At 43.2% G+C, this 27,458-nt stretch overlaps 1 protein-coding gene across 1 annotated transcript in view; it reads left to right on the top strand.

The window, feature by feature from the left end:
- The first annotated feature begins 539 nt into the window (after nucleotides 1-539).
- Nucleotides 540-27,458, top strand: part of FZD6 (frizzled class receptor 6) — a 31,425-nt gene continuing 4,506 nt past the window's right edge. The window contains exons 1-4 of the mRNA XM_075415761.1: nucleotides 540-581; nucleotides 885-1,276; nucleotides 22,116-22,312; nucleotides 24,756-25,773. Of these exons, the coding sequence (XP_075271876.1) occupies nucleotides 1,097-1,276; nucleotides 22,116-22,312; nucleotides 24,756-25,773 (1,395 nt within the window). The 5' untranslated portion in view covers nucleotides 540-581; nucleotides 885-1,096. The remainder of the gene's footprint in view (nucleotides 582-884; nucleotides 1,277-22,115; nucleotides 22,313-24,755; nucleotides 25,774-27,458) is intronic.

Below are 27,458 nucleotides of genomic sequence, written 5' to 3'. Positions count from 1 at the left end.
CACGGGGATTCGGGCACCTCGCGGGACGGCGGCGGAGCCCTCACCCCCCCGGCCGGCGGCGCGGCCCGCAGCAGGCCTCGGAGCAGCTAACACAGGCGGGACCCGCGGGCTTCCCGCCGCTCCGCAGCCCGTGAGCCGCCTGAACACGTACGCCGCGTACGGCAGAGCCGGCGTCGAGCATCCTTCTGAACGCTTCGGCGCCGGGTGCTGCGTGGAAGGGTTTTTCGCGGCGTTCAGCGCCTGTGCCTTCGGCCTCGGGGACCTCCCTGCCCGAGGCGCGTCGGGGGAAGGACGGGCCTTGCGGCGGCCGGGCGGGACACGGCTCTCTGCGGCGCCCGGAGCCCCCCGCACCCCGCTGAGGGGGATGGAGGGACGTCCGCCGTAAGCCGACGCCGCCTGCCCCGGGGGTCGCGCTGGGCCGGGCCGGGCTGGGCCGGGCCGGGGCGGGAAGGTGCGGATCCCGCCCCGCCCGCCAAGTATCGCGGGAGCGCCCCCCCCCCCCCGGCAGACGCCACGTCCTGTCGGTGGCGCGGGGCGGCCGCGGCCATCGCGGGGAGGGGGCCGCGCGGAGGCGGGTCCCGGTGAGGGGGGCGGCGGGGGCGCGGCCCGGGCGTGGCGAGCCCCCGGGCTCCTGGGCCGACTTCTCGGCCTGGTTCCCCGCCCGGCCCCGCGGGCGCCGCTTCCCAGGGCGGGGCTGGGAACGGAGCGCTGACAGCGGGGCGTCGGGAGCGGCGGCGGGGCCCGGGCGGGAGCTCCCCGGGACGGGGGGCAGCGCCGCCGGCCTGCGGGGTGCGTGGGGCCCGCGGGCCGCGCCTCGGGGCGGGCGGCGGCGGCCGGGTTGTTCCAGCTGCGCGTTTACTCTGCCGCGTCTTCTGCTCCTGCAGGCTCGGGGGAGAGGGGGTTCCGCGGCGCGGCGGCCAGCCGGGATGGGGAAGCAGCTGAAGCCGCGGCCGGGGGCCTGATCGTCCGCCTCGCTGCCCGTGTCCTCGCCCGGCGCTGGAACCGGCAGAGGAAGATGCCTTCACCCGTGTGCGAAGGATAACCGGTCTGTGACCACCGAGCAGGGCTGCGTGCTGAACCTGGAGGTCCTGGCGAAATGGGAGGGCTCGTCCTCTCCGCGGCGTGCGGTTTACTCCTGGCTCTGGTGCGAGGGCACAGCTTGTTCACGTGTGAGCCGATTACTATTGCCAGGTGTTCGGGAATGCCTTACAACATGACTTTTTTCCCAAATATCATGGGACACTACGATCAGGACACGGCTGCTCTCCGAATGGAGGTGAGTTGTCCCACCCTTACTGTAGTATGTAAATATAAACACGGTGAAACAACCTTCTTTTGTCGTTGAGAAGCGATCTGTGGTATCTGTTGCACTGAACGAGGGGGCAGATAGTGCTCAGTGATTAGGTGTTGCTTTAAATCTTTTTGGAGTGCACTGGAGGGCTGCTTGGTTGTGTAAGCACTGTGTAAGGGAGCTATAGACACACACACCCCCTCCCCCCCCTTGGATCCTGTGTTAGTGGAAGAGGAACGGGTGTAGCGCAGCAGTGTGGCTGTCGGAGCTCTTTGGCACAGCTGATCGCATAGAGCCCAGGCACCTCACTGGGATACAGAGCAATTACTGAAATTCTCGGGGGGCGTAGCTTAGGATATCCTGGCCCGCCTGAACTCAAGCAGTGCAAAAAGAATGTTTAGAAGTTTCTCTTTGTTCCTCGTTTAGCTTGTGTCTACTAAGGAGAGGTACCTAAACTTATTCTTAGCCCTGTTCTCCATTGTGGCTTTTGCATTCTGTTGTCTTCTGACTGCATGCTGAAACTTCTGACTAAAAGAGCAACTTTCCTTTTTTTTAAGACTGAAAAACATTTTTCTTACCTGTACTGACTGTAGCATATGGCTCCCTTGAGAATATGCCACCTTGTGGAAAGGCTTTGCCGACAGCAATAGCTAGAAAGGGCGAGAGGCTCTCTGGGTGAGAGGCTTGTAAAACAAGTTTTAAACCTGTTTTAATAATGGCTTTTCAGTGGTAAGAGGAGGGGGAACATCTTAACATAGGTCTTGAAAAGCTTACCTATCTTGTGCTGCGCAGAGAGTGAAACAGAAGTCAGTTGAAAATGAAGAAGTTTCTGGTTTAAAAAAAAAATATAGGTGATAGTGGAGGTGGCTGCTGTTACTAAAATCTTATTTGCATGTTCTTTACTGAGCTTGGGGGAGGAGCTTGGTTCAGCTGCCAAAACATTTTTTTGACGTTGCCTGGGATAGTCAGGATTCCCTGTTTGGCCTTTAGCTGCAAGCCTGGAAGGGCACAGGCTTTGGTCTCGCATCATGTTTGCCCGCCCGATGTAGATGTATGGGAAATTCTGGTATCAAATGTTGACATTCAGCTACAGACCTCAGATAAATTGTGAGCTTTTAAAGTGGAAGACAGGCAGTAGGCTTCAGCAGTACACTCTGTGCAGTGCCTACTGCAGTCATCATTTGTCAGGAAAGCTTTCTGCAGCGTCTGCCACTTTATCTCGTCAGGCATGCTGCTGGTTCTTGCTTGATGTGTCTTAACTACAACTGTTGAGCCAGCTTTTGTCAGTATTCGTGCCTTCCAGTCATGCTGCTGTTACAGCAGAGACCACAGAGCCGATTTTATTAGGTTGCTATGACTGACTTTTCTGAACTGTCAGTAACTTGTGCCTAGTGCATGCCTTCTGCATGGAGGGGGTTCCTTCTGGAAAGGGTTCACGGCTTACCTTTTCTCATGTAGCTACTTCATAAACACTGCCTGGTACCGAGAAGTTTTGTTGTTTTCTCTCTTCTTCCATTCTGTCTCCCTTATAACCACCTCTGACTACTGCGGTGGTTGATCAGTACTCAGCTAGCTGACCGGGCGGCTGTGTGGAACAACAGTGTCTGTTAGGATTTGATTTCTCTGCCCTGTTTCATTTGCCTCCTAGTGTCCTGTCATTGCCACTGTCTGGCCTCTAATTTGGTATACCTCACTACTCTAGTGTTGTGCAGACATTTCTAAACTATCTGATGTGCATGCGTGCTGATCTGCCTGCCTTTATTTGTGATTCAGCAGTGCTGATTGACTGCTTGGTCAAACTGTATTTTGCAGGTGGCTGCTTTACTGGTGAGAGGGTAAGGAGGTTTCCTCCCATTTGATGTGTAACTTGTGTTGCATCTGTTGCTAGCGGTTAGATTGGAGCTGATATGGTAAGCTTCTGGTGGTTCATTGCTGGACCTTTTTGCTGAGGGAGACCAGTGCAAACCGATGTCACTTACACATTTTGATATGATTCTACATAGTATTCAGTGATGGCACCAGTATAGTTTGTCCACCGTTGACTGCAACAGGGAGCCTTCTCAGGATAGTCAAAGGGTTCTCCTTTGCAGGGGACTTGGTGTTGCAGCAGGGGAGGAGGGCTTCTGTCATGTTTAATTTCCCTTTGCAGCCATAAAGAGGCAGCGGCTTGGGAGGTGGAGGAGACTCCTCGTGTTTTAAGAGCTTGAATTTTTCTGTGATTGGTAGTCCAGACTTCATTTATACCAAAGAAAGAATTTTAATAGTAGGTTGGTTAAAACTTTCTTTTGATCCTCAGTAGGAATGCTTAAAGGCTTTGGTTTTTAATTCCATCTCACTCTTGCCCCTCCCCTCCCCACAGCCTGATCTCAAGACTGGGCATGGTCTTAGGATGTAAACACTGGGTTTTGAGATTGAGGCCTGTAATGTTTTCCTCACTTTATCTTAATTAACTTGGAACAAGCTCCTTAATCATGCAGTCTCAGGGCATGTGGTAGAGACTTCTTCAAGAAATCCAAGTATTTTGTGCAGAAAGGGCCTTAATGTTAGTCCTATTTTGTGTTCCTGTCCCCTCTGGAAAATTCTTCCCATTGCTTATTTGGAGTGTTTACTCCCAGAAAAAATGAAGGTTTGTCAAGGGGACAAGTCTCACCTGAAGATGAAGTTCACTCTACAAAACTGTGGTCACTCTATGCTGTGTCCCACTGTCACGGCTCCACAGGCATGTTCTGCCGTGGGGAGTCTTGTATAGCGAGAGGAGCTGTGTTTTCCATCTGCTGGAACACAAAGGTTTCTGTACAGTTCCTCTGCTTTCTGGAAAGGTGTTAAATTGGCATTTCTGGGATGGTGTCTTCATAGTAATCCTCCAGGAGAGGATGATGTGGAGCCACTGTCTCAGGTGGTGGTTGTTCTCCAGGAAATCAGCTGATCTGTGGCCTTACATGTATCAGTTCCTCATAATGATGTGCTATAAACCAGAACACTGAACTGATTAGGGCAGGAAGAAAGGCTAACTCAGTCTTACAGCCTCTGTTGTGGATGTTCTGGCTAGTGGTGATAGTTCCTCTGGGATCTTATTTTTTGTAAGAGATAATCTGAAATTTCCAGATGCTCCCTCCATCCCCCATTCCCCCCATGCCTCCCCCATTTTATTTATTTTTTTATTCTGAGCTTTCAACTTGACAGATTGAATTTAGGTTACTTGAATCTTACTTTATATTTCGATTAGTTTTGTTTATATGACAAATGGTGGTTTTAAGAAAGTAAAACCACATGGCTTTGTGGTGTGAAGTTTTGTGTTTTGTATATGTTAACTAAACAGCTGTATGATATAGGAATCTAATTATTTGCAGATGCTTACTGTATCAGTATCTCAAAGCAGTTTAGCAGTAACACTGTTCATGTTACTGCTAACTCGGATTGGGAGGCTGAAGGTCTAGGGTTTGTCGAGTGAGGAAAATGGACAGACACAGCAGAATAGCTGGTTCATTACAGCTGTACTTAAATAGATGTAGCTGCCCCACGTGGTCACCTGCAAAACCAAGTCACTTGTAATTCCAAAGTATTTCCTCCTCTGAACTGTCGTGGAATAGGATAATGCATAAGACATTATTCCAGCAAGGCAGAGAATCTTACTGTGTCGTAACTTCTTGTTGATATCTCTTGATCTGTTCTGCTGCAGTTCTGGAATGCATCCACCGTAGACAAGCCTGTAAGACTTCCTGATCTGGGAAAGATCTAGAGGTCTGTAGAAGTACAAAGGCAAAGGGCTTGCCAGTGTTTTTAAAGCAGACTACACAAAACACTGGAAAATGTCCCACAGAGAACAATAAAGTACCTCAGAGAGACTGGAAAAATGATTCAATAGTGAGCTTTCCGTTCACTTCTGAGTTCATGACCATGTGCCAGAATACGTGGGCATGTCTATGGAGAGTTCAGTGCAACTGGCTGCAACAGTGGGAGAAATTGTGTGAGAACTAGGGTTAGTTTAAACTAACAAAACCAGTTTGAAGTAGATTAAGACGTACCTTCAGAAGCTTAATGCTGAAGTTCTGCGAGTTAAAACTTTTCATGTAACCGCTTAATTTGCTTCCACTAAATATAAATTTACAATTAATTCAATATGAAGATACTTCCAAAAACTGGAAACCGGGTGTCTGGCAAGCTTAAATCAGTATGTGTATGTCTGTGTGTGTATACACACAGGGGAGAAGCTGTCTGCCTTCTGTAGGTTGTGAGTTTTGGGGAAATAGGTGCAGTTTTGTGTAGAAAGTTGTTACTGGGATGTTCTGCAAAACAGCATGGGTGTGAATTCACTGAAACCTCTACAGACAAGCAGCCTGCCTTGCCCTTGTACTGTACGAGCAGTGCTTGGTGTAATAAGTGAACCACTAGTCCTTAAAACTTGAAGCTTAAATCTCTCTGCTCTAAAGTTTCTGGTAGCTTAGCTTCAATTAGGAAAGCAATCGCAATTCTCTATCTGCCTGGAGTTGCATTTTGTCCCTGATGCTTCTGCAAAGCCTAAGTTGGAGAAAGAGTGCAAAGGTGTGGATGTTGACCCAGTGGAACAAGCACAAGGGGCTCTTTAATTCATATTTTGCTTATAACGTTTTTGCTGTTTCTTTACCGTATGTCAGTGGTAACTAATGGGGAAGGAAGGCTGGTGTAAAAAGTGGTACATGTAGCATGCTGTACATCATATGTTACTTAGAAAAGTTACCGTAGTTTGTACTAGGTTATCAGAGCAAAGTGGTGGTCACAAAAGATTTTGGTGCTGAAACTGCTAAATTGCTTCTTGTTAAATGGAAGTTGGCAAATGCTGAAGTGTGTTTTTTATAGACACTTCTTATGGGTCAAGGGAAATACAAAGCAGTACGACTGACTTCTATGCCGGGTAAGTCTCCAGAAATACAGAATATTTGGACATGAATAATTCTGTTTTGAGCATCACCATGTCGCTTGTAGAAAAACTTTGGCTAAGGGGTCAAGAATATATGAATTATACACATCTGTATCATTTTGTATGATACCATAGAAATTTGGGAACTGTGTTGTCATTTTTGCGCTCTTAATCTCAGGTGTTCCAAAGAAATCTAAGTCATCATTAGTTTTTGCAGCAAGACATTCATAAGCCATCTTTGCAGATTCCTGTGGGTACGCTAAATTACATCCACTAACAGTGTTTGTTACCTGTAGTACTGAGGCCCTTCATCAAGTGTGGTTAGCTTGGGCAGATTGTCTGAAACCAGACGGGCAAATGTGTGTAATCCTATTACACTGGCTTTAACTGTATCAGTCATCTGCAAAATCTAATGCTGCCTTGTCTTAACAGCATTCCTTGTCTACCTGATGATGTGAGTAGTACTGCCTTGCTCCTTGTTCTGAAAGGATGCTGTTTAGAATGCGTGGGGGGGTCAAAAGTAGTGCATGCTTGATGACGAGAGGGCATTTACCTTATGTTAGCTGGGATTTGTTGAGACGATGCTGACAGTGTGATTCCTAGAGCCTCGTCTCTATCCATGTTCAGAGGCTATGTCTACACTAGCAAGTAATCTGGTGTTACAGGAGTGGATCACTGGGTGAAGTTGTTAGCACACTTCTTGCGTGTCCGCTGCATGAGATTGAGAGGTTTTACTGTGGACTAGATTTAGGCCAGTCCTACTGTGCGTGAGGTCTGAGGCTGGCCTACAGAAGGCTGTCTTCCAGATCTTTCTCAACAGCAGACCTTTCTGGGAAATACCGTGATATCCTGCTGTTGGTCCCCTGCAGATTGCTGTCCCTTCCACGGTGCCCTGTCTAGTGTTCATGTGTAGCTGCAAGCCCTGGAGGTTTCCGAGCCTCACTGTGCAGCCTGCGTCTCGGACCCCCTCTCCTCCACACTCATATGTCAAGTGTGGTCACTGGCTAAACCCAAGCACCGCAAGTGTGGAGTGATGGGCTTAGTCCTGTGGCTGTAGCCTCCTCCAGGAGGGCACCTGTGAATGAATGCAGCTTCCCTAAAGCTGTTTATGTAGAGAAGGAAAACGTGGACAGAGCTACTGAGTTTGGAACTGCTTTGACTTAATTGATAGATGGTTAGGGCTTGGGAGCTGAGCCCGGACTGCTGGGAACACATCATCCTTGGAGTGGGGGAAAGCCAGCAGTGGGTACAAAGCTTTTGGGTACAGAAAGGTGCAATTTGAAGATTGTCTCCATGTTTTTAAGGAAGTGGCTGTTGCCCTGTGGAACCTTGTGGACTTTACCTAGTGAGTAGCAAAATAGATGAGGGAGGACAAGTCTGCTAAGGGTGATGTGGTGACCATGATTTCAAAGGTTATTCTTCACATTATCTTCCTTTGAATAGTAGACAAGCGGATGAAAGTGTATAGGTGGCCCACACTGTTCTCCCTCTGTGTCCATGAGTTGTCAAACTGTGTGGGATCAAGTGTCGCATTAACAGCTTGCATCCAGTGCATTGGCCCACGGCAGCTCTGACAATGGCAATTTGATTGTCTTGCAAGCCTCGGTGAACCACCAAGGTACATTTGTGGACAGCTTTGCAAGGCTCATAACGCTTATGTCTTCTACAAATCTAGCTTAAGAATGGAAGAGGATTCTGATGCCTTCTTTCTGAAGAGGCCTTTGTGGTGTTTAGGTGCCTTCCTTCAGCTGTGAGAGGTGCTGTTTGCCCACAGCACTGCGTGGGTCATAAGGCCGTGCGGAGCCGAGGCACTTACTGCGTGGAGGTGGAATGCGAGTTTAGTTTTCCACTCGCAAGCTGGATGTGATGTTCAGGATGACAGCTTGGCTGCAGGATGTTATCTGTGCCTTCGTTGATAAAGACCACGAAAAGCAAATGGTCCAGGAAAGGAGTGGGGATGTAGTCAAATGTCAATGTGTTCTTTTCCAGGATGACAATGCCATGCTTAAATATGACAATTTCTAAAACTACTATTGTGTCATTTTTTTAGTTCTCTGTGCCGTTCTAAAGGAGAGGGTAGGAGTGTCTGCACCACAAAGCTTGCTGCCTTTTTCTCACTATCAGTTTGCTGTTGATTCACCAGCCCTTTGGGGCAAGCATGGTTGCTTTGCTTCCTGTTGCCTTTTTGGACCTTTTCTGTGTATTGTGTGCAGCTGCGATCGCTGCATCGTGGTAGTAATTTGCTTGCCAGAGGAAAAGATGTGTATGTCTGCCCTCTTCTCCTGAACTATGTAGTGGAGTCTTGCTTGCTTTCTGCTTAGCTGTTAGAAGAAGGGGAGGTGTGCAAGGGAGCGTAAGAGCTGTGTAAGCAGCTGCTGTAAAGATGGGGAGAGAAACTTGCTATAATATGGAGGCATAGGGGGCAGGCCTGGATAATCAGTCCTTGCAGGACAGAAGGGATGCCCTCTTACCAAAGATACCTACTCCTTCCCATCCCTGTAGTGAGACAGAAAAGAGCTTCTGGGGGCGAGGGAGGAAATCTATCCATCTTTCCCATGCTTAAACTTCTGGTAGATCAAGTTCTTCCAGAGAATAACCACATCCTTCCAAGTTTGGCCCATGCTTTATTCCCCAGAGGGCCTGCAGAACCAGATTTCTTCAGTCCCAGTAACTACTGCCACAAAGCACTTAGTGGCCAAACTCTGCACATGTTTATCCTGCATAGGAACATTAAAAGCAGCTTTTCAGAGAAGGACTGTACCCATCCAGCCTCATGATGGCCTAGAAGTACCTGGTTACCCAGACTCCATGTCCCAGTTCCATGTTGCTTCACCTGAGCTAGTGCTCTTGCTAGGAAGGTACGAGGTGCACCGTTTTAAGCAAAGCGTAAGAATCCGGCTGGGTGGGGGATCTCTCTGGGGGGTATGCCTGGAGCTACAAACAAAATGTTACATGCTGAAAGTTAACATGGCCCAGTGACCCTAAGTTGAAAGGGTAGAAGAAAAGGTGGCCCTGAGTTTTTAGAACAGGAGAAGTAGGGAAGATAATGTGGGGGAAAGGCGCCATGGCTAACAAAATGAGCACTGTGGGCTGGTGGTGAGGAAACGCTGGCTAATGCAGGCATTCAGGGCTGGGGAGGACAGGAGGGGTCCCAGCAGCCACCTTGCTGTTTCGAGCATGCTGGCTGCCACCCTCCCTTGGATGCTTAGGTGCCTCCGGTCCTTTTCCATGTCCTCGGCGGGCCTGTCAGTGACTACTTGCACAGTGTTGTTTCTCTGTCTGCCTTCCCCAGTGCCACCTCAGCTGCAAGGTGCTGGAGCATCGCCCTGGGGGTGACCCCCCGGGGGCATGTGCTGCCTTTTGCTGCAGCAGTCTGGGAATGAGATGGTGGGGGAAGGGGGAGAGGGAAGCAGTGACGTTGCATATGCCTCTGATACGGAGCTGGATGTGTTGGGTAGGTTACAGGACAATAACATGGCTTGTGAGCTCCGTACAGCCCCCAGCTTCTTGTGGGTGGAGGTTTCTGCAGTGTGATGGAGGTGCTGGGGATGTGCCTGTTGCTGTCTAGATCAGCTCTTCTGAGGGGTGGGTGAAAGCTCACACCACTGAGCAGTGGTAAGTTACTTCTGTGCTACAGTGAGCAATGAACTGTTGGGAAACTGTCTCTCCTTTGACTCTTTGGCCTCACTAGCAGGAGGAGGCAGGGTGTTTAAGGTATCAAGGATTTGGGTGGAGATTTTGGAGGGATGGAGGGGAGACTGTGAGGCACTGCATGCAGAAGGAGGCTCCTGTAGTAACATCATTAGCTGTGTTAATTTCTTGTATTTGGATATCTTGCATTTGGAGGAAGAAAGAGGTGACCAGAAAATAATGGAGTAAAGGAATTAGCTTCCTTCCTTACCAGCTGCCTCACCGATCCTTTAGAATTTGAATTTTTTTTTTAACATTACTTAAAAGCAAGTTGTTTTTCTTGCCTGTCAGGTTGGCCTGTGTCTCAGAGTAAATAGAAGTTAATGAAGAAAAGTAATTTAAGATGCATACGTAGTGTACAGAGCAAAAACATGTAACTAGTTAGGTTGTAATTGTTTTAGACATTTTATCTTCATAAAAATAAGTAACTGAACAAAAATACCACAAAAGAAATACACGTCTGTGGAAGAAGTGAACTATTTCCCACAAATACAGGAAAGAAGCATCTTCTTTTTTTTTTTATCTTTAATAAAGTGATTTTATGTATATCTTTTTTAAAATCTTAAGTACTGCTTTTCCTATTACAATAATGATCTACCCTGAGTAATAAGAATTATAATTATTAAGAATTATAAATTTAAGTTTTCAAACTGTAGTGCAGATGATACCTAGAGAAGTGAATTCGAAGTGAAAGGTCTGATTTTCCATTTTGTGTGTGCACTGATCTTCCCAAAAGCAGTTATTTTACAGAAAATTGCTCTGGGTCAATATTTACGGTGGGTGGTGGATGCTAAGTCTGTAGAAAGTTGGCTACATGGTGGAAGCTTCCCAAACACAAACAAACCGAGGCTGCCATCCAGTTTTCTATTGTTCTTTTGAACTGTCTCTGGTTTGTGGCTCAGACTCTCGGGTTGTTTGCTTTTAGTGCTGTGTCTGACTCGTGTTGGTCTGTGCTCCCATGTTACTGAGAACTCATTCAGAAGAACCCGTCCTCCTTGTCAACCCATGTGCATGATGGAAGCAACTTCTGCAGATTTTCTAGGGATGAAGCCCAGTCTATTTGAAGTTCAGGAAAGCATTTGTTACTGTACCACATGAAAATTGTTAAAATGACTAATTTCTGTAAACTGTCACTAATCCATTCACTTTGTAAGAGACAATGTCAGTCAGGCACGTGCAAGTCAGATGACTGAGTTGAAGCCCGTGAAGCTGCAGTTATCTGCCTCACCACCTGCAGTTCTGACCTCTGTCTTCTGATTTCAGTGTTTCCAGTTGGTCATACGCTGACACTGACACGCTGCTTGGCTGGCCAAGAGACAACCTGTGTCCCATTTTTATGAGATATCACAGAATCACAGAATGGTAGGGGTTGGAAGGGACCTCTGTGGGTCATCTAGTCCAACCCTCCTGCGGAAGCAGGGTTACCTACAGTAGGCTGCAGAGGACCTTGTCCAGGCGGGTCTTGAATATCTCCAGAGAAGGAGACTCCACAGCCTCCCTGGGCAGCCCGTTCCAGTGCTCCGTCACCCTCAAGAAGTTCTTCCTCATGTTCAGACGGAACTTCCTGTGCTTCAGTTTGTGCCTATCATATGGGCAAGAAATCAACGGATGCAGTTACTTGGCATTTTGTTGGGCTTCGGAGGCTGAGGGTGATAGTTTATTATTCCCCGTTGGCATGGGAATTAACTTCATAAGCCAGGTGATTTTTCTAATTTATATACAATATCTCTGCCCCCACTGAACCAATGGCGTGGCTAGCCCAGGTCTGCAAAGAGTGAAAAGCTTGATACAGGCAGCAGCGTGGTTCCTCGCAGAGCTTCCCCGGGTCTAATGGGGTCAACTTTGAGCCGAAGCTGTTGTGCCATTTAACTGTGTTCCTGGGTGGACAGGGAGCGGGATCAGCAGCCATGTAGAAATGCCACCTGGCTGGGCTGGTGCTGGTCTATGCAGAGCTGGTGCAGATGCCTTTGCATCTGCAGGATGCAGAGGCTTTCTTCCCATCCTGCTAACTGATGGTAAAGGGCACCAAATGCTCTGGTGTTCTGCTAGTATTAGCATGGCTTGGGTTTAGAAAAGGTGAATTGAGTAACTTGTGGGTAAGAGGACTGGTTGACCTTTCAGTGACAAGTAGATCTCTAACTGCAGATTGGATGGATTTCTGGCACAGAAAAGTCTCTTGCTTTTTTTTTTGTTGATCCTGTATCACCTTATTTAAAATACTTAAATACTCAGTGGAACGGGATTCCCATGAGCATACCGGTCACAGAGCTATTGACTTAAGTGCTTTTGTTTATTTATTTGAAGACTGCTTAAATTTTTATTTTATAGACTGGCAAAGGAGGTGTCTGAATGTGGATCCCTGAGTGTTCTGAGAAGTAATCTGTTGCATAAACGCTGCCTTGGAGCTTGGCATTAGTTGCCTAACTTTTGGAGATATGTATGATTTGATTCCTGCTCCTCTTGAGCATTCTCTTCTGTCTGTGAGCTTATCTCTACTTCCTGAATTCTGTGAATATTGTTCTCGGGTGCCTCTCTGTGTGGACATCGGATGGGGAAACTGCTTTTGAGGACTTTGTGAAGTGTCTGGAAGTTAGGCATCACAAGTTTCTGTTGTAATAGCGAGTCCCCTTTGTGGATCTGGCTCTTGATTGCTTTACTGGACATCGCAGAAGACTGACAGAAGATTGCTTGAGAAAATCAATCCTGTCATGACTGAGATTTTCCTGATTTAGTTTATGCATGAAGTAGGCAGGGAAGAAAGCATGATGCAGGGTTACTTCTCTGGTAACCTGAGTGGTGGTGTTCTGCTAAAGTGTCTCCACACTCACAAAGCCAGGGGTAAGCCATGAACCTGGTCTGACTCTTTTGGAACCAGAGCAATAACGACTTCTGCTGGAATTCCCTTCAAATGAGGAGCTTTTTCACAGATAAACAGGCAGTCTATAAACAGTATTACTGGTAATCTTCTAAGTTGTGTTCTACACAGTAATTTCAGTAATAAATCCATGTACTCCTGTAATACATGGCAAACACATGAAGAATTTAAGATTATTTTGAGGTTCTTCTGCTAACACAGTCCAGATGTAATGAAGCTCTGTCTAGACATGAGATGTTTGAGGGCCCACAGTTTACTTTCCTTCAGTTAACTTATACTTGTCTGTCTCTTATGTTCTGTGTAGTATACATGGAGATAAAACCGTATATAATTGAAAGCTTTGTATAAATAGTTCAGTTCTGTAATGTTTGGGAAAACTCTGTCATGTTTGTTTTGGACTGTAAATTGCAGAGGCTGGAATATCTGATTTAGGTCAAGCTATAATTTAGGTTAGAACTGCAGAATGCAGTGAATTTTGCTAATAAGCAATTTTGGGAGGTATTGGAATACTTCAGTTTGTTTCAGAATAACTTTCTAGTGAGATGTAATATTCCTGTTTATATTGTTTCTAACCTTTGTTTATAGTAAAGAAATATAGGTATATATGTCTTTTTATTTTGTACTTAAATCCTTGAAGGGCAAACATGGAACTAAGTTGTTTTACTACAGAAAGAAATTCTGTAGTTGTTAGTTAATGCAAAACAGGCTAGAGCCCATAGAAGTAAGGAGCAGAATAGCCTGCTTTATCTTTCTGTGTATGCGTCTGTCTATACCATCAATGGCAAGTTTAGTGCCCACTTGTAGTGGTAGAGTGCGTTTTTCGGATTTTGTTTTGCTTTATTTTAAAGTAAGTGAGGGTCTTGTTGCCCTGCTGACCTCTGAAGACCTCCCCCCACTTGCCTTGTTCTCGCCGTGGTTGGATTTCTCATAGTAGTCCCATAGACTTCAAACAGCTAATACGAACGTTCACAGCTGAATATGTGTGAAAGTATACTGCATATGTAGGTGTAGGGGTGAATGATGGCAAAGAGTTTGCAAATATACTCGTGATTTTGTTGCAGATATACTGACCACTTAGATAATGAGTAACTCGGCTCCTTGCGCAGTTGCAGAGCCCGGGATGTGAACAGATTCCTGTCCAGTTTAGCTTGAGGTGGGTGATGAAGGTCTGGCCCCCGGGACCTGCCCTGGCCGGGCATCTGACTGCTGCTGGCCAGTCAGTCCCTGAGCCACTGGAGTTTACAGCACAGCAGTTTTGTGATCAGCTGCCATCTGACTTTGTCTTCTCAATTACGATCTGGTCGGCAGCTCCCACACCTGCATGGCTGTGGAGGAGCAGACTGCTGGGAACGGTTCCGCTTATCAGCTCTTGCAAGTTAAAGCTGTCCCCACACTTTGTTCAGAACCCTGAAATAACTTCTTGCCTTTGAATGCCCAAGTGCATGCATTGCCTTTGCTATTCAGCTGAAGGACAAAGATGAAAGCTCATAGGTTTGTAAACATCTTCCATTGCAGAATAGCATTGTTTGGTCCACTTGCTTATTACATTTTTCTTTCTCCCACCTCCCCCCCCAGCTCCTTGAACTCCAGATTGTCCTTGAGTAGGAAACTTGAATTATTTGTGTCTTTTAAACTACTGGGGTAACCTGATTTCTACTCTGACAAAAGATTCCGTTCTTATCTCTGTAAACACTAGCCTGATAACATTTAAAAAACGTTTGACAAGCTTTTAAATTAGACCTGATTGTATTTGCCTTAATTCTGTTTTGAAAGCTGTGGAAGAGAATGTTGCTTTGTGTAAAAGCAGATTTTTTTTTAATAAGTCAAATTCATATGCTTTCAATGGTTTTCTTTTACCTCTGTCAAACTAGCATGCACTGATGATGAATATTAAATGTATATATTTTTATATCTAAAATATTTTATGCCTGTCAGTGAATTTTAGTCCTGAAAAACTTTTGTCTTAGAGGAGTTACCCATATAATTTTGACTGAGGTTAGAAAATACAGATTATGACTGACGCTTGCTGCTGGCAGCAGTAGTCGATTATTACCCATAGCTCAGGTAGAGACATGGAGTATTGGGGCCCCCCTTAAATCAGTAGCAAATTAGTTCATACCATCTTCATTGGTAGTTTAGGGGATGGTTGACTCTGCACTAAAGTTCATAAGCTGCACCTACATTGCTGTTTTGCAGCTCTGCTGTTGAAGTAGCAGCTTCTAGCAGACATGTTGCAACAAGATGCTGACACTTAAACTGCCTTAGCCTCCTGCAAAGTGCTTTCTAAATCCTTAAAGACACTTTTAAGTTGGTATGTAACTTGCCTTTGATCTAAATCCACTGGTATAGCATCCAGTTGGAAGAACTAGTCTTTTCTCAACATTGCTTTGAATCTAATCAAACTTGAAGATTTCATCCTTCATTTAGTTTCATGTGTTAGGGCATTTATTTGTCATGACTTAATTGTGCATAAATTAGGAGTCATAGTTTCTTGGCAGCTGATTCACTGTGGCCGTGAGCAAATTGCCGCCCTTGCCAGCCCATCTGGGAATTGTGTGAAGACATTAATCTCTCTGGGTATGACGCTAGTCTCGTTCGCATCCAGTTGAGAATAGCTCTATTGAAACAATAGTGTAGGATTAAATCAACTGTGCCATACTTGTTTCACTGTTTTTAATTGAAACAGATTATCATTGTAAAAGTGGCTAAAGATACTGTGAAAATTAATTGTTAGTGTAGCTCTGTGGTTGTAAAGCGTAATTACTGCCTATTCTTTTGAGACCATTTATATACACCATGGTTGACAGGGGCTGTATTTGCTACCTATCACTTATGAAAGTGTGTATGTAAAATATATTGTGTTTAGGTTTTGTGGTTGTACTTTGATTCTGTAATAATACTTACTGGACCGTAGTTGTGTTTGAGTCTGGTGCTGTAAATTATTATTATTTATTAATCGTTAAGGTGAGATGTTATTTCCTGTAAAGCAGGTAAATAGTTTCATGAGTAATAATGTATATCTTTAATATAGATAGGAATCTGTGGTACACAGTGTGATATGATTGTAGAAATTGACATTTAAGCTTGTGTTCGCTTCCACAATTGAAATAAACAGTTATGTAAGTGACAGGGTTGTAATGTTGTTGCTTTAGGTCACAACATTTGTGTTCCATCATGAAACGGGTACCATTGCTTAACAGTGAGACAGTTGGTGTCTCTTTTTAACTTAGTTAACCTTGACGTTAACTAGGTTAACTAAGCAAAGTGTCTTAACGTGGTAGCTAGACCTCAGTGGTTAGGAGAGTAGGTTGTTACCGTCTTAAATAACTGGCTCCAGTGGCTGAGCAAAGGCTCTTACCCCCTGTGTATCTCAGCAATTCAAGGATTGTCTTTTACAATCAAGGTTTGCCATAGCTGATTGTAATAGACCTCAATATTTTGATCCACCGCTTTCTATATATAGTTCAAATATTTCAGTGACATTAATCAGCAGAGTACAGGAGAACACTTTCACTTACTTGTTTTGACATACATTAGTAGTTATCATACATCCCAACCTTAGAGCCATCTGATCATCTCTGGTAATACTTTTCTCTAGGATAAAACTGAGATGAGGTAGGACAGAGCATCTGTACTGACTGCCTGGAATAATGAGCTTGTTTCTGTTGTGTCTGGGACTTGTAAGCCTGTTAAGCACACAACAGACCAGCATGCTGAGCACAAGATGCACATTCATTTCTTCACCATGAAGGTGGTGAAACACTGGCACAGGTTGCCCAGGGAAGCTGTGGCTGCCCCCTCCCTGGAAGTGTTCAAGGCCAGGTTGGATGGAGCTCTGGGCAACCTGGTCTAGTGGAAGGTGTCCCTACTCATGGCAGGGGTTTGGAACCAGATGATCTTTAAGGTCCCTTCCAACCCTTACTGTTCTATGATTCTGTACAGTTCTAAGTTGTGATTTGCTTGTTGGCAAAGTGTGTTTAAGAGCGTGTTTGCACCTAGCTATTTATTCTGTATTCTGCACCATTGGTCTCAGTTGTGTTCTTGTTTTAAGACCAAACCATAACTGGATTTCTGAAATAGTCTGGCTTTTTGCCTTAATAAAATACAGCATAGACATACATTACTACGTAAGGTGTTGGTGTGTTGTGCAGTGCAGAGGATATTCCTCTTGCTGGCTAGTGATGCTCTAATCCCTTTGTTTGACCATATTTGCAGTCCACAGTGGGTACGTGTATGCTTCGTGGGGTTCAGTTCAGACTGTTTTGGACTGGGAGGTTTCTGCACAGGGCACATGCCTTTCTCGTACCCTGCACCGACCACATAGTGGAAAGTTTGTGTCTCAGCCCTCAGTTCTTCACTGCTGTTGCTTGAAGCAGCGTTTCTTCTGTTAATACAGACTACATCATCTTTGGCTTTACAGTTGTGATTAGGTTGTTGGAGGCTTTTTTTGGTAGATTATGAGTGTGTTCTAGTTTGCCTCCTATTTACTGGATTTTTTTTTTTACCTGTTGGTAAGAAGATAAGAATTTCTATTTTAGGACTTGTATTGGCTTTGTGAGGCTGCATTGTTGATTTTAAAAGTGCCTGGCTTCACTCTGTTTTTAGCACTGCCATCGCCAAATCTGCAGGTTTTCATCCCTGTCCTTCATGTGACAGGGCAATGGTTGTTAATGCTAGACGTGCCACATGCCTTTTTGTGTGGTTGTGCCACCTGCACATCTTGGCCTTCCTGAAGACGAGAGGACCACGGTACTAGATTCTAGATTCACCGGCTTGGCGAATTTGCAGGTTTAATCCTGGACTTCGATGCTCAGGAGATTGGCTCATGCATATGTGCAGGTTACCCAGCTAACCACTTGGGTAAGAAATGGTTGGGGGTTGGGCACTCATGATCTGGATAACACAACCTTGAAGCAACCAATTCATACTCTCAGTGAGCTTGTGATCTCAGTTTTACAATTTTGCTTACACGCCATCCAGCAGGAGGAGCGAATACTTGGAATTTGGTGAGATTTTGCTTTTGTGGTCTGTCAGGATATGCAGACCTATTATTTTCTATAATGAAATGTTTTCAAATTGGCTAGCTGGAAGTGAAGCCCACATTTAAAAATGTGTAATTGTTAGCAGAGTTCCAGGCGCAATTCATGACCTTTTTTTGCTGTTCTTAAATGGTAAAGGTAGACAGTTTCTGAAAATAAATCTGTATTTTACAAATCCTATTTGTGTGTGCTTGAGGCAAAGTTTTATGTTTTGTAGACTTTTTTTTTTTGGTTGAGGGAAATCATTGCCTGTGAAATCGATTGGAGGGTTTTTTTTGATGGAAATAACTTTGTTGAAAGATATGATTTAGCTTGCATATTATACTTCAGTTTTCAAAAAGGCTTTGACGTGGTTATAACTTATGTTTTATAAAGAAACTATGCTGGTAACCCAATGGGAACTTTCTTTTCCAATGCCTACCTAAAGAACAAGAAGAAAAGTAGGAATAAATAGATGTTTTGTCACAAAGCAGGGAATGAAATCATTAGCGAATAGTTTGGTCCTATAGCAAGTAAATGATTAGAGTGGTTCCCCCTACTCATCTGTACTGAAACCTCTGACACACAACTAACTCACACGTGACCTGGAAAAGTGATGGGTAGTGAATTTGCTAAGAAAAAAAAAGTTACTAAGGAGTTGCAGAAAGGTCTTGTAATACTGTAACTGAGCAATAAAATGGTAGGTGAGATTCAGGGATTGTAAGTGCAGAATAATGAATATGGGGAAAAATAATGCCCACTAATCATACAAGTAGATGTGCACGGTATTATATTAGTTACTATCACTCGGAAAAAGTCTCTGTAGTCACTGTGGATAGCTCTACGGAAGCGTGAGGTCAGTGTTCAAATGTAGTGAAGGCAGAATATATTATGAAAGGAGTAGAAATTAAAATGTAAAACATTATTATGCTAATATATAAATATATAAATATAATATATAAAAGATAGCAGGATGGCGTGGAAAAAGTAGAGAGTAATGTGTTAACTGGAAACACAAACTAGGTTGCAAAACCAGGAGTTACAATAAACAAATAAATGGAATATTTTCCTGGCAGTGCCTAATTAAATTATGCAATATAACTTACTGCTGTAGTATTTTACAATGAGTATAAACATAAATGGTTGAAAAAGGGATTGGAAGTGTTCTAGAAGGAAAGGAGGTCTGTTAGTGTCTTCTCAAAACAGTGCTGGTGTTATAACCTGCTGGTGGTAAAGTTTCCTAAACCATTGATTGTTGGAAACTGGGAGGGGTGTCAGCTTCTCGTCTTGCACCCCCCTTGCTACCAGCTGGGGTGAGAACTGCATGTTGGGTCTGACTGAGTAGGTCTGCTTGTGTTTTCAGAACACCAGACCTCCTGGTCTTAACTTGTTCTCATACTTTCAGGTGTTAAAAGGTAAATATTTTTAGCAAGCTTAAAGAAATACTGTGAGAACAATTAATCACCAGCTGAGTCCTTGGATTTCTACTCTGGTTACATTACAGGCTTAGCACAAGTTCCTTCTTGCAGTGGTGTGTTGTTACATTTATCTGTTAGGGTTGTTTTGCACTTAAATAAAATATGTATTTTAAACAACAGTATTTAGCCAAACTGTAGTAAAACTCTTGGAAGCATTTCATTTTTGCTTGTCATTATCTGCCTCTAATATACAGTATTACTGTGTAGTGATACTTGTGATATTTTAGCTTTTAAGTATTTTCATATAACAGAAATTCTGTTAGAATGGTAAAGGTGGGCTTTATGTCCTCGCTTTTTCACCAGACACTGCTATCTTTGTGCTCATTTTCTGTGTCAAGGGAGCGAATCTATGATAGCCTTATTAGCTATGCTGGAAAAAGATGTTTTAAAGTTGTTAGCTGCTAATCAAAATAGCTAGTAAAATAGCACTTTAGGTAAAGTTGATTTCATAAATATGAGTACTGGGGCATTTAAATGCTTACTTTATAGAGAAAATGGGGGTTGGAACCAGATGATCCTTAAGGTCCCTTCCAACCCTTACCATTCGATGATTCTATGATAAAATATTGCTGTTTTACCTAAGTCTGCAAAAGTTCTTGACTGGCACCCCAAAACTTGGTATAAAAAATTAATTCTATTTTTTATCAACCAAGATGAACTGGGGGTGATAAAAAAGAAGAATTCATAACAAGCAAGACATTCTAAAAGACAATTTCAAAAGTAAACTCAATTTCTATAGGAGATGTGTGTGAATACCCAGGCTATTATCTTTATTTTGTCCTAAGTGCCGGGAAGAACAGAGCTAACATAAATTAAACAAACATTTAAGCAAATAAAATTTAAGTGAGAAGAAAACAAGCATCATAATTGTGTAAAGGAAATTTAATTAATTTAGGGTTAACTCCTGACTATTTTTTTCATCTGAAGCCATGTAGCATTTAGGAAATAATCAAACTCATGGAACTGGAGCACATTATACCAGAGCTATACTTCTCTCCTTGTCATAAAATGCTCAGGTCTCGGGTTCCTGAGGAGGCGGCTCTGCAGCAGACATCCAGAGCGGGATCAGACTGCTGTGCGCCTGCTGTAATGGCATCTGCAGATGCAGCACGCAGCTGCAGTGCTCTGAAGCACGGTGCCAACATTTTTATGGTTTTTCATAAAGCATTTTTCCATTCTTCTTGCTCTGCCTTATCTTCTCCCTTTCCACCCTCCCCACACATTCCTTTGTTTATTAGAAAGATCCCGTGAGGATTTGTAGATATTCCATTTTGAAGGGGAAAATTTATTTATCAATGTCTTTCATCTTAAACTTTATGTTCAGTAGTAAGACTTGCTCTTGGGGTAGTGGTGTATATGTATTTGGGATACTTAAAAGCTGACAAAGGTAAGGATACTATTCTGGGCTCAGAAATCAATCCTTCCTTCTCCAGTCATTAGCTGAATATATGAGATGCATAGCTGTTAATGGCAAAGAATTAAATGAAATTCTTACTAAATAAAAACCTTATTAAAAATTCTGCCGTCTTCGAAAATTTTGTGCAGTGTCCCTATTTGTCAGCACATTTCAAAGTGTGTTAGTTTCAGCTTTCCAACGCATCAATTTGGCTGTTTACATGTGATATGGAGATTACTTTTTCCTGAAATCCAACAAGCATTTTATCAAAAAGCCTACGTAAAAAGGCTGCCGTGATCCTGCAGACTGATTTCACCCTTGGCCGTGGGTTAGTTCCCCTAGAATGCTGTTCAAATTAGCTTGTTTTTACTCTCACGAGCTGGACCAGGGATGCGCAGCTGCTGCGGCGGACGGGACAGTGACCAGCAGCCTGCGGTGGGTCCAAGGGTCCTGCAGTGGTGGGCTCAGAGCCGGCCAGCACGTGCGCGCCCCACCAGCTGCGCTGTGCGACCTCCTTCCCAGGCCTGCTGAGCGGGAGGTGACCCTCCGCATCCCCCGGTCTGCTGCCCCGGCGCACGTCATGCCAGTCAGATGTCACCGCGCACGTGCCCTGTGCCCTGGCCATGCCTGGCGCCGCGGAGCCCGAGCTGGTCTGTGACCCTGTATCTGTCAGCGCTCCTGGCTTCTCTGAAGTTTGCACATGCGGTAGTATTTTGGCTAAAATAATTTTCCCTAATAATAAAGTTGATAAAATGTAGAGAAGGAAGGTTGGGGTTGGTTGTTTTTTTTTCTTTCTTAAAAGCCTGCCTGACTGTAAATCATGGGTTGGATGAATTGGAGGGAAAAAGAATTGGATTAAATTTCATTCTGTGATTTCTCCAGTAAGAGCAGTTATCAGTTGTTCACTGCCTGGTGCTTGGTAATACAGGTAGAGAAATTTGCAGTCATGTTGAGGTTTTGAAATTCAATGTTTCAGAAATGAGGAATAGTGATATTTGGACCTCATTAATCAAAAAACTCACAAACCTCTCTAGCGTGAGAGAAGACGATGAGTGCAACACACCACTTAGGACTGAAAATGTAACTTAGCAGGAACCACAGACAGAGACCGCCTTTAAAAATCTCAGGGCTCTAATTTAGAAGCTGTCTGATGAACTTGGGAACTTAATGTTTTATGCTTTCATAATACCTTTCAGATTTCTCATATTGTCAAATAGGAAATATCAGGTTTGAATAGTTACAGATTGGGCGCTATCCCGGAGCGGGGGCTGGGCTGTGTGTGCTGGTGGAGTTTCTCACTACTCAGGCCACTGGGTTTTGCTCTTTCACAGCTGCCGAGCAAACACTGTTTTCCAGTATCTTTTCAAACCTACAGGGGAACAAATGCGAGCCATAGTGATGAAAGTTAGCTTTGATGCCATGAATTATTTTTTTTTTAATTACTCACCAAAGCCTTTTTCTTCCCTGTAGCCTTTTCTGACACTCATGAATCTTCACTGTTCACCAGAAGTCCACACATTTCTGTGCAAAGCCTTTGTCCCTGCCTGCCTGGAGCAAGTTCATGTGATTCACCCATGTCGCAGCCTCTGTGAGAAAGTGTACTCTGACTGTAAGCATTTGATGGACACTTTTGGGGTCACATGGCCTGAAGAGCTGGAATGTACCAGGTGGGGTATTTTTCATGTTGACGAGTGACGGGGGTGATATTTTCATGTATGACCTAGACCGAGTTGAAAATCTGAGGCAGAATGTGAACGTGCCACCTTGCTGTAGCTTCCTCAGCGCTGGTGAGCTTACAGTGCTTATGCACAGGACTATTTTTTTTTTTTTTTGATCAAACCTTTTTCTTTATGTGGATTATCATCTGCAGGTCCTGCTTGTGACTTTTTTCGACAAAATTCTGGAGCAATTCTTCTCAGTATTCAGACCCCTGCAAAAAAAAAAGCTTTTTTCCTATAAGTTTCTTTAAATTTAAAATGTTGAGTGTGACAGCATAGATTTTGCTTTGGTTTCTGATCTCGAAACTAGGGATGAGCATAGTTCATGGGCGTTTTATAAAAACAACTGCTCATAAATAGTGAAATATAAAATACTCTATATTTATATGGACACAGAGCATTAAACAGTAGAAGCCGTATCTTACTCTTAACCACTTAAATGTGCAAATTCAATCCCGTGTTGCTTTTCCTGTACTGCCTGCCAAAGTCTTTTTTTTTTTTTTTAATTTCACCTTTTTCTCAAAGACGTTCACGTGTCTGTTCCAGAAGGATGACAGTTAATACTGCATTTGGGGTAACGATGAGTTTATTAAATGGAAACCACTGAAAACATTCCAGTGTAATCTGCTTGAGATTCTGACCTTCAAATGCAGATATTTATAAATAATTATGGCCAGATTTTTATTTTTTTTAATGTGCATCAGGGCAAGAAGTACAGGAAAGGAGCAGAGAGTGGAAACTCAAATAATTTTTCTAACCTCCATGCAGTTGCTAATCTGTGATAGGGCTGAGGGAGAGCTGGGACAGTAGTGCTGTGCTATGATCCCTGGTAGAAATCTGTGTTGGAGTGAATATGACAGATGGCATTAATGCCATTTCCCTTAGTTCTGCAGAAAAATTGAAGTTACGGCATTTTAAAACAAGGCGGCATCAACTTTTCCCATCTAGTGTAAGCTTCTGTGCAGCAGTAGTGCCTCTCAGCCGAGCATATGTCTTCAAGAATTATTTTGAAAAATTAGGAACATTACAAGTGAATCTAGTTATTTGATATATCTTTCAAATGACATTTTAAATCAAATTACATTTTTGCAGCTTTAAATTGTATTACTGCTAGCATTTACTGAAAATGAACGTGTTGTGTTCGTATGTGAAATGATGTCTTCCCAGTGGCTGATGCAGAGAGGTCTGTGTAATGCAGGATGTACCTAAAACAGCAGACATCTTGCTGCTGGAGCCCGTGGAAGAGGACCTGGCGCGAGGATGGGCAGTAACCGGAATCCTGAGATTCACACTCTTGTGTTCTCACAGACATACATAATGCCTATTAAGACATGGGTGAATAAAGTTCACGCTGTTCCCATGCATACTGGTCTGGCTCGTGGTTAATGAAAGAATCTGCTACAGAATCAGTTTTTTTAAGGATTAGTCTGGATTTATTTGGACAGCATGGTACTGCAGAGAAGCAGAGAACTGAAGGGTTTTTTTAGCTCAAGCTGAGCTTGCAAACTGACATTGAGGGACTCCTGTAATAGAGTTTGACAAAGAATGTTTTGAGATGACAGAATCTTACTTTAAAAGCGAGAATGTGAAACTTGTTCTTTTAAATATATGCTTAAACTGGGAATGCGTATAAATTAAGTCCCTTACCTGTCTGGTGAGTTATGCTTACATAATCTAGTTTGAAGATATGACCAACACTGCTAATACTGTACTAACCTTATAAAAAGGACACATATTGTGTCCAATTAAACCCCTGAGCGATTGAGTCTTGAGCAATTTTTAAATTCACATTGTGGAGCTAGAAAAAAATTGTTAAAATAGTGATAATTTCTTACAATGCTTACATATTTACTTTTGTCTTTTTCAGTTAGGTAGTTGTACTGTTGTCGACAATGAAATACCAGTATAACAAAAAATTACAATAATGATGATGTACTAGTCATCAGTAAATTCTGGATACTGTCAGCCTTCTTGCTTTGTTTCTTGGTTGAAGCTTGCATTTTGACATGATCGTTTGCTGTCTCCAACAGTCTGTTGTTATCCACATTTAAAGAAAAACAGCTGTACATAACTATTTTTATGTACATATGAAAAAGTTTAGTAGAGTTTAAGGCTCTAGAAGAACAATTACGATTTGACTAGTGTTTCATAAGCAAGAAAACAGCAGGTAGAGAACAACAGTTAAATGGCTGTGTTTGAATAGTATTCTAAACTGAAAATATTTGAAGTCTTTTTTAAGACTTTTTTAAGTTTTGTTTTTTCACATAGTGCACATTTTGCATTATCTATAATAACAGTGATTAGAATCAGATTATTTTCTTATTTCTAAGAAATAATTAATAGCAGAGAATGAGGGCTATTAAGATATTTCCTCTTCTGTTTATTTATGTAGATTAGCCAGTTGTGATGAGGCTGCTCCTGCCACTGCTGCTGTAACCACAAACGCACATGGAACTCGGAAGACCCCAGGCCAGACCCGGAGGGATTATGGATTCTGGTGTCCACGACACTTGCACACGACCAATGGACAAGGCTACAAGTTTCTGGGAATTGATCAGTGTGCGCCCCCATGTCCCAATATGTACTTCAAAAATTATGAATTGGATGTTGCAAAAAGCTTCATTGGAATAGTTTCAATCTTTTGTCTTTGTGCTACGCTTTTCACGTTCCTGACTTTTCTGATTGATGTTAAAAGGTTCAGGTACCCAGAGAGGCCGATCATATATTACTCAGTCTGTTACAGCATAGTCTCTCTAATGTACTTTATCGGATTTTTACTTGGGAACAGAACTGCCTGTAACGAGGCAGACGAGAAGTTAGAAATTGGTGAAACGGTTGTTCTTGGCTCCCAAAACAAAGCCTGTACTTTCCTTTTCATGGTTTTGTATTTTTTCACCATGGCAGGAACTATATGGTGGGTGATTCTTACAATCACTTGGTTCCTTGCAGCAGGAAGAAAATGGAGCTGTGAAGCTATTGCACAAAAGGCCATGTGGTTCCACACAGTCGCGTGGGGAATACCTGGTTTTCTAACCATTATGCTCCTTGCAATGAACAAAGTCGAAGGGGACAATATCAGTGGAGTCTGTTTTGTGGGTCTCTACGATCTGGATGCCTCTCTGTACTTTGTGCTTTTGCCGTTGTGCCTTTGTGTGTTTTTCGGTCTCTCTCTTCTTTTAGCTGGTATTATTTCTTTAAATCATGTCCGGCAAGTCATACAGCATGATGGCAGGAACCAGGAGAAGCTGAAGAAATTTATGATCCGAATTGGAGTTTTTAGTGGTTTATACTTGGTGCCACTTGTCGCACTTCTTGGATGTTACGTCTATGAACTGGTCAACCGGAAGATCTGGGAAACGACTTGGGTATTTGACCACTGTGACCAGTACCATATTCCTTGTCCTTACCAGGCAAGTAGCAGCTTTCTTTAGAAATAATGCTGGAAAGTTAATTAGCAAAACCCCTTATGCAGCACCGTATCTGCCGTGCAGTTAGTAAATTATTTTTGCATTAAGTAATCAGTTCAAGAACATGCAGGGATTATTTGCTTTTTAAGTCAAAATAGGTGGTGTCATACTTCTGCGTTGCAATTTTTCACGAAGCAAATTGATAGCACTCAGTAATTAAATTCCAACTCACAGCTCTAAAGGGAGTATATAATCTTTACGATATTTGAACTTCATGTTATAAATTGTGTTGGGGGGAGCATCATTCTTCACGGTACCTATTCCTAAAAGTAGTTGCTCGGTGTTTGGGTGCCTAGCTCAGTATCACAGTACCTAAGGTAAATTTGCATTGATTTCACTTGAAGCTGAAATACCAATTCTTGAAAATTGAGTCTAAATTGGATTTAAAAGGTTGCTTATAACCACAGTTTTTAAATCACTTTTGTCTTTTTGTCTTCAACGTGTAGAAGTATAAAGCACTTGAAATTGCAAAACACATTTCCATTATATTTTTTTCCGTGGTAGCTGTCATTTGCAGGCTGATTTGTCAGTAGTGTGAAGAAATCTTTTAAAAAAAACACAGCCGAACAAAAAAAAAGAAAAAAACCAGACAACCCAACAGTACTTTAAATTGTGAAGGTGTTCATATTTAACATTTGACTCTTAAAAAATCAGCTTCCTTGGAAAGGCTTTTAGAGTAAATCTGCCCATGTTCAGTACTCTCTGTGGATTAAGCCTCTTGTAAGTACATAAAACTCCCTGCAATCACGAGTAGTTTGTAGTTTGTTTCTTTCCATTTAAGAACAAATATAAAAGAAGACACTGTCACTAAGAGAAATGCAGGTGTCTTCTGTCGTCTTTCATTGCTTTGCACTTATCTATGTTTTTACTGCAATAAACTATCATTAAAAACAGGACTATAAACACAGGCGTTATGGAATGATAAGGCTTGATCCTTCTATGTTCTTAACCATCCTCTTGGATGGTCAGTGTAAGCTGAGAGTAGCACTGCTCGCAGACTTCTTGGTTATTTTTGCTTCCATTACCGTTCTGAACAAGCGCACTTTGTCTTCAGCAGTTTTGCACTGAGCTCCGTATCGATGTAAATGGCCCAAAGTATACAAGGTTAAAAACAAGGCTTTTATGCTTTTTTAAAAAAAACAAAACAAAACAAAACTGTTTGTAGTGCTTAAATATAACAGCTTGGCATAAGACGGCAGAAAGAGCATGTATTCTCAGCCTTCAATTAACCTGTTGGAGAGCGTAAATAGCAACCGGGAGTGTTACACAAAGACAGACGTGATGCTATCTGTCCCTGTAACAAGCAGCGTGTGCTGACTGTGGAGTGGCGTAGAGTGGCCTGCTCAGCCTTTGCTTACCTGAGCTAGCTTGTAGACTTTTATTGGATTGGGCTGATCAAAACCAAATGAAAACAAACTTCGCCTTAAGTAGCTGATGTTGCCTGGCCATCAAAAATAGTGGCTTTTAGAGATGGGACTGGCAGATAAGGCAGATAATGTAGATTAAAATTGCAGTTTAGGAACAGAAGATAATAATCTCTTACTGAGTTAAATGTCTCAGCTCCTATGATCCAGTTCTGCAAATAGGTGGATTAATTTTGCAATAAACAGAAAACTATGATGTAGTTC

The sequence above is a fragment of the Opisthocomus hoazin genome, chromosome 3 (assembly GCF_030867145.1).
Source record: "Opisthocomus hoazin isolate bOpiHoa1 chromosome 3, bOpiHoa1.hap1, whole genome shotgun sequence".
Taxonomy (NCBI): Eukaryota; Metazoa; Chordata; class Aves; order Opisthocomiformes; family Opisthocomidae; genus Opisthocomus; species Opisthocomus hoazin.
This window is presented reverse-complemented; position numbering and strand designations above follow the sequence as displayed.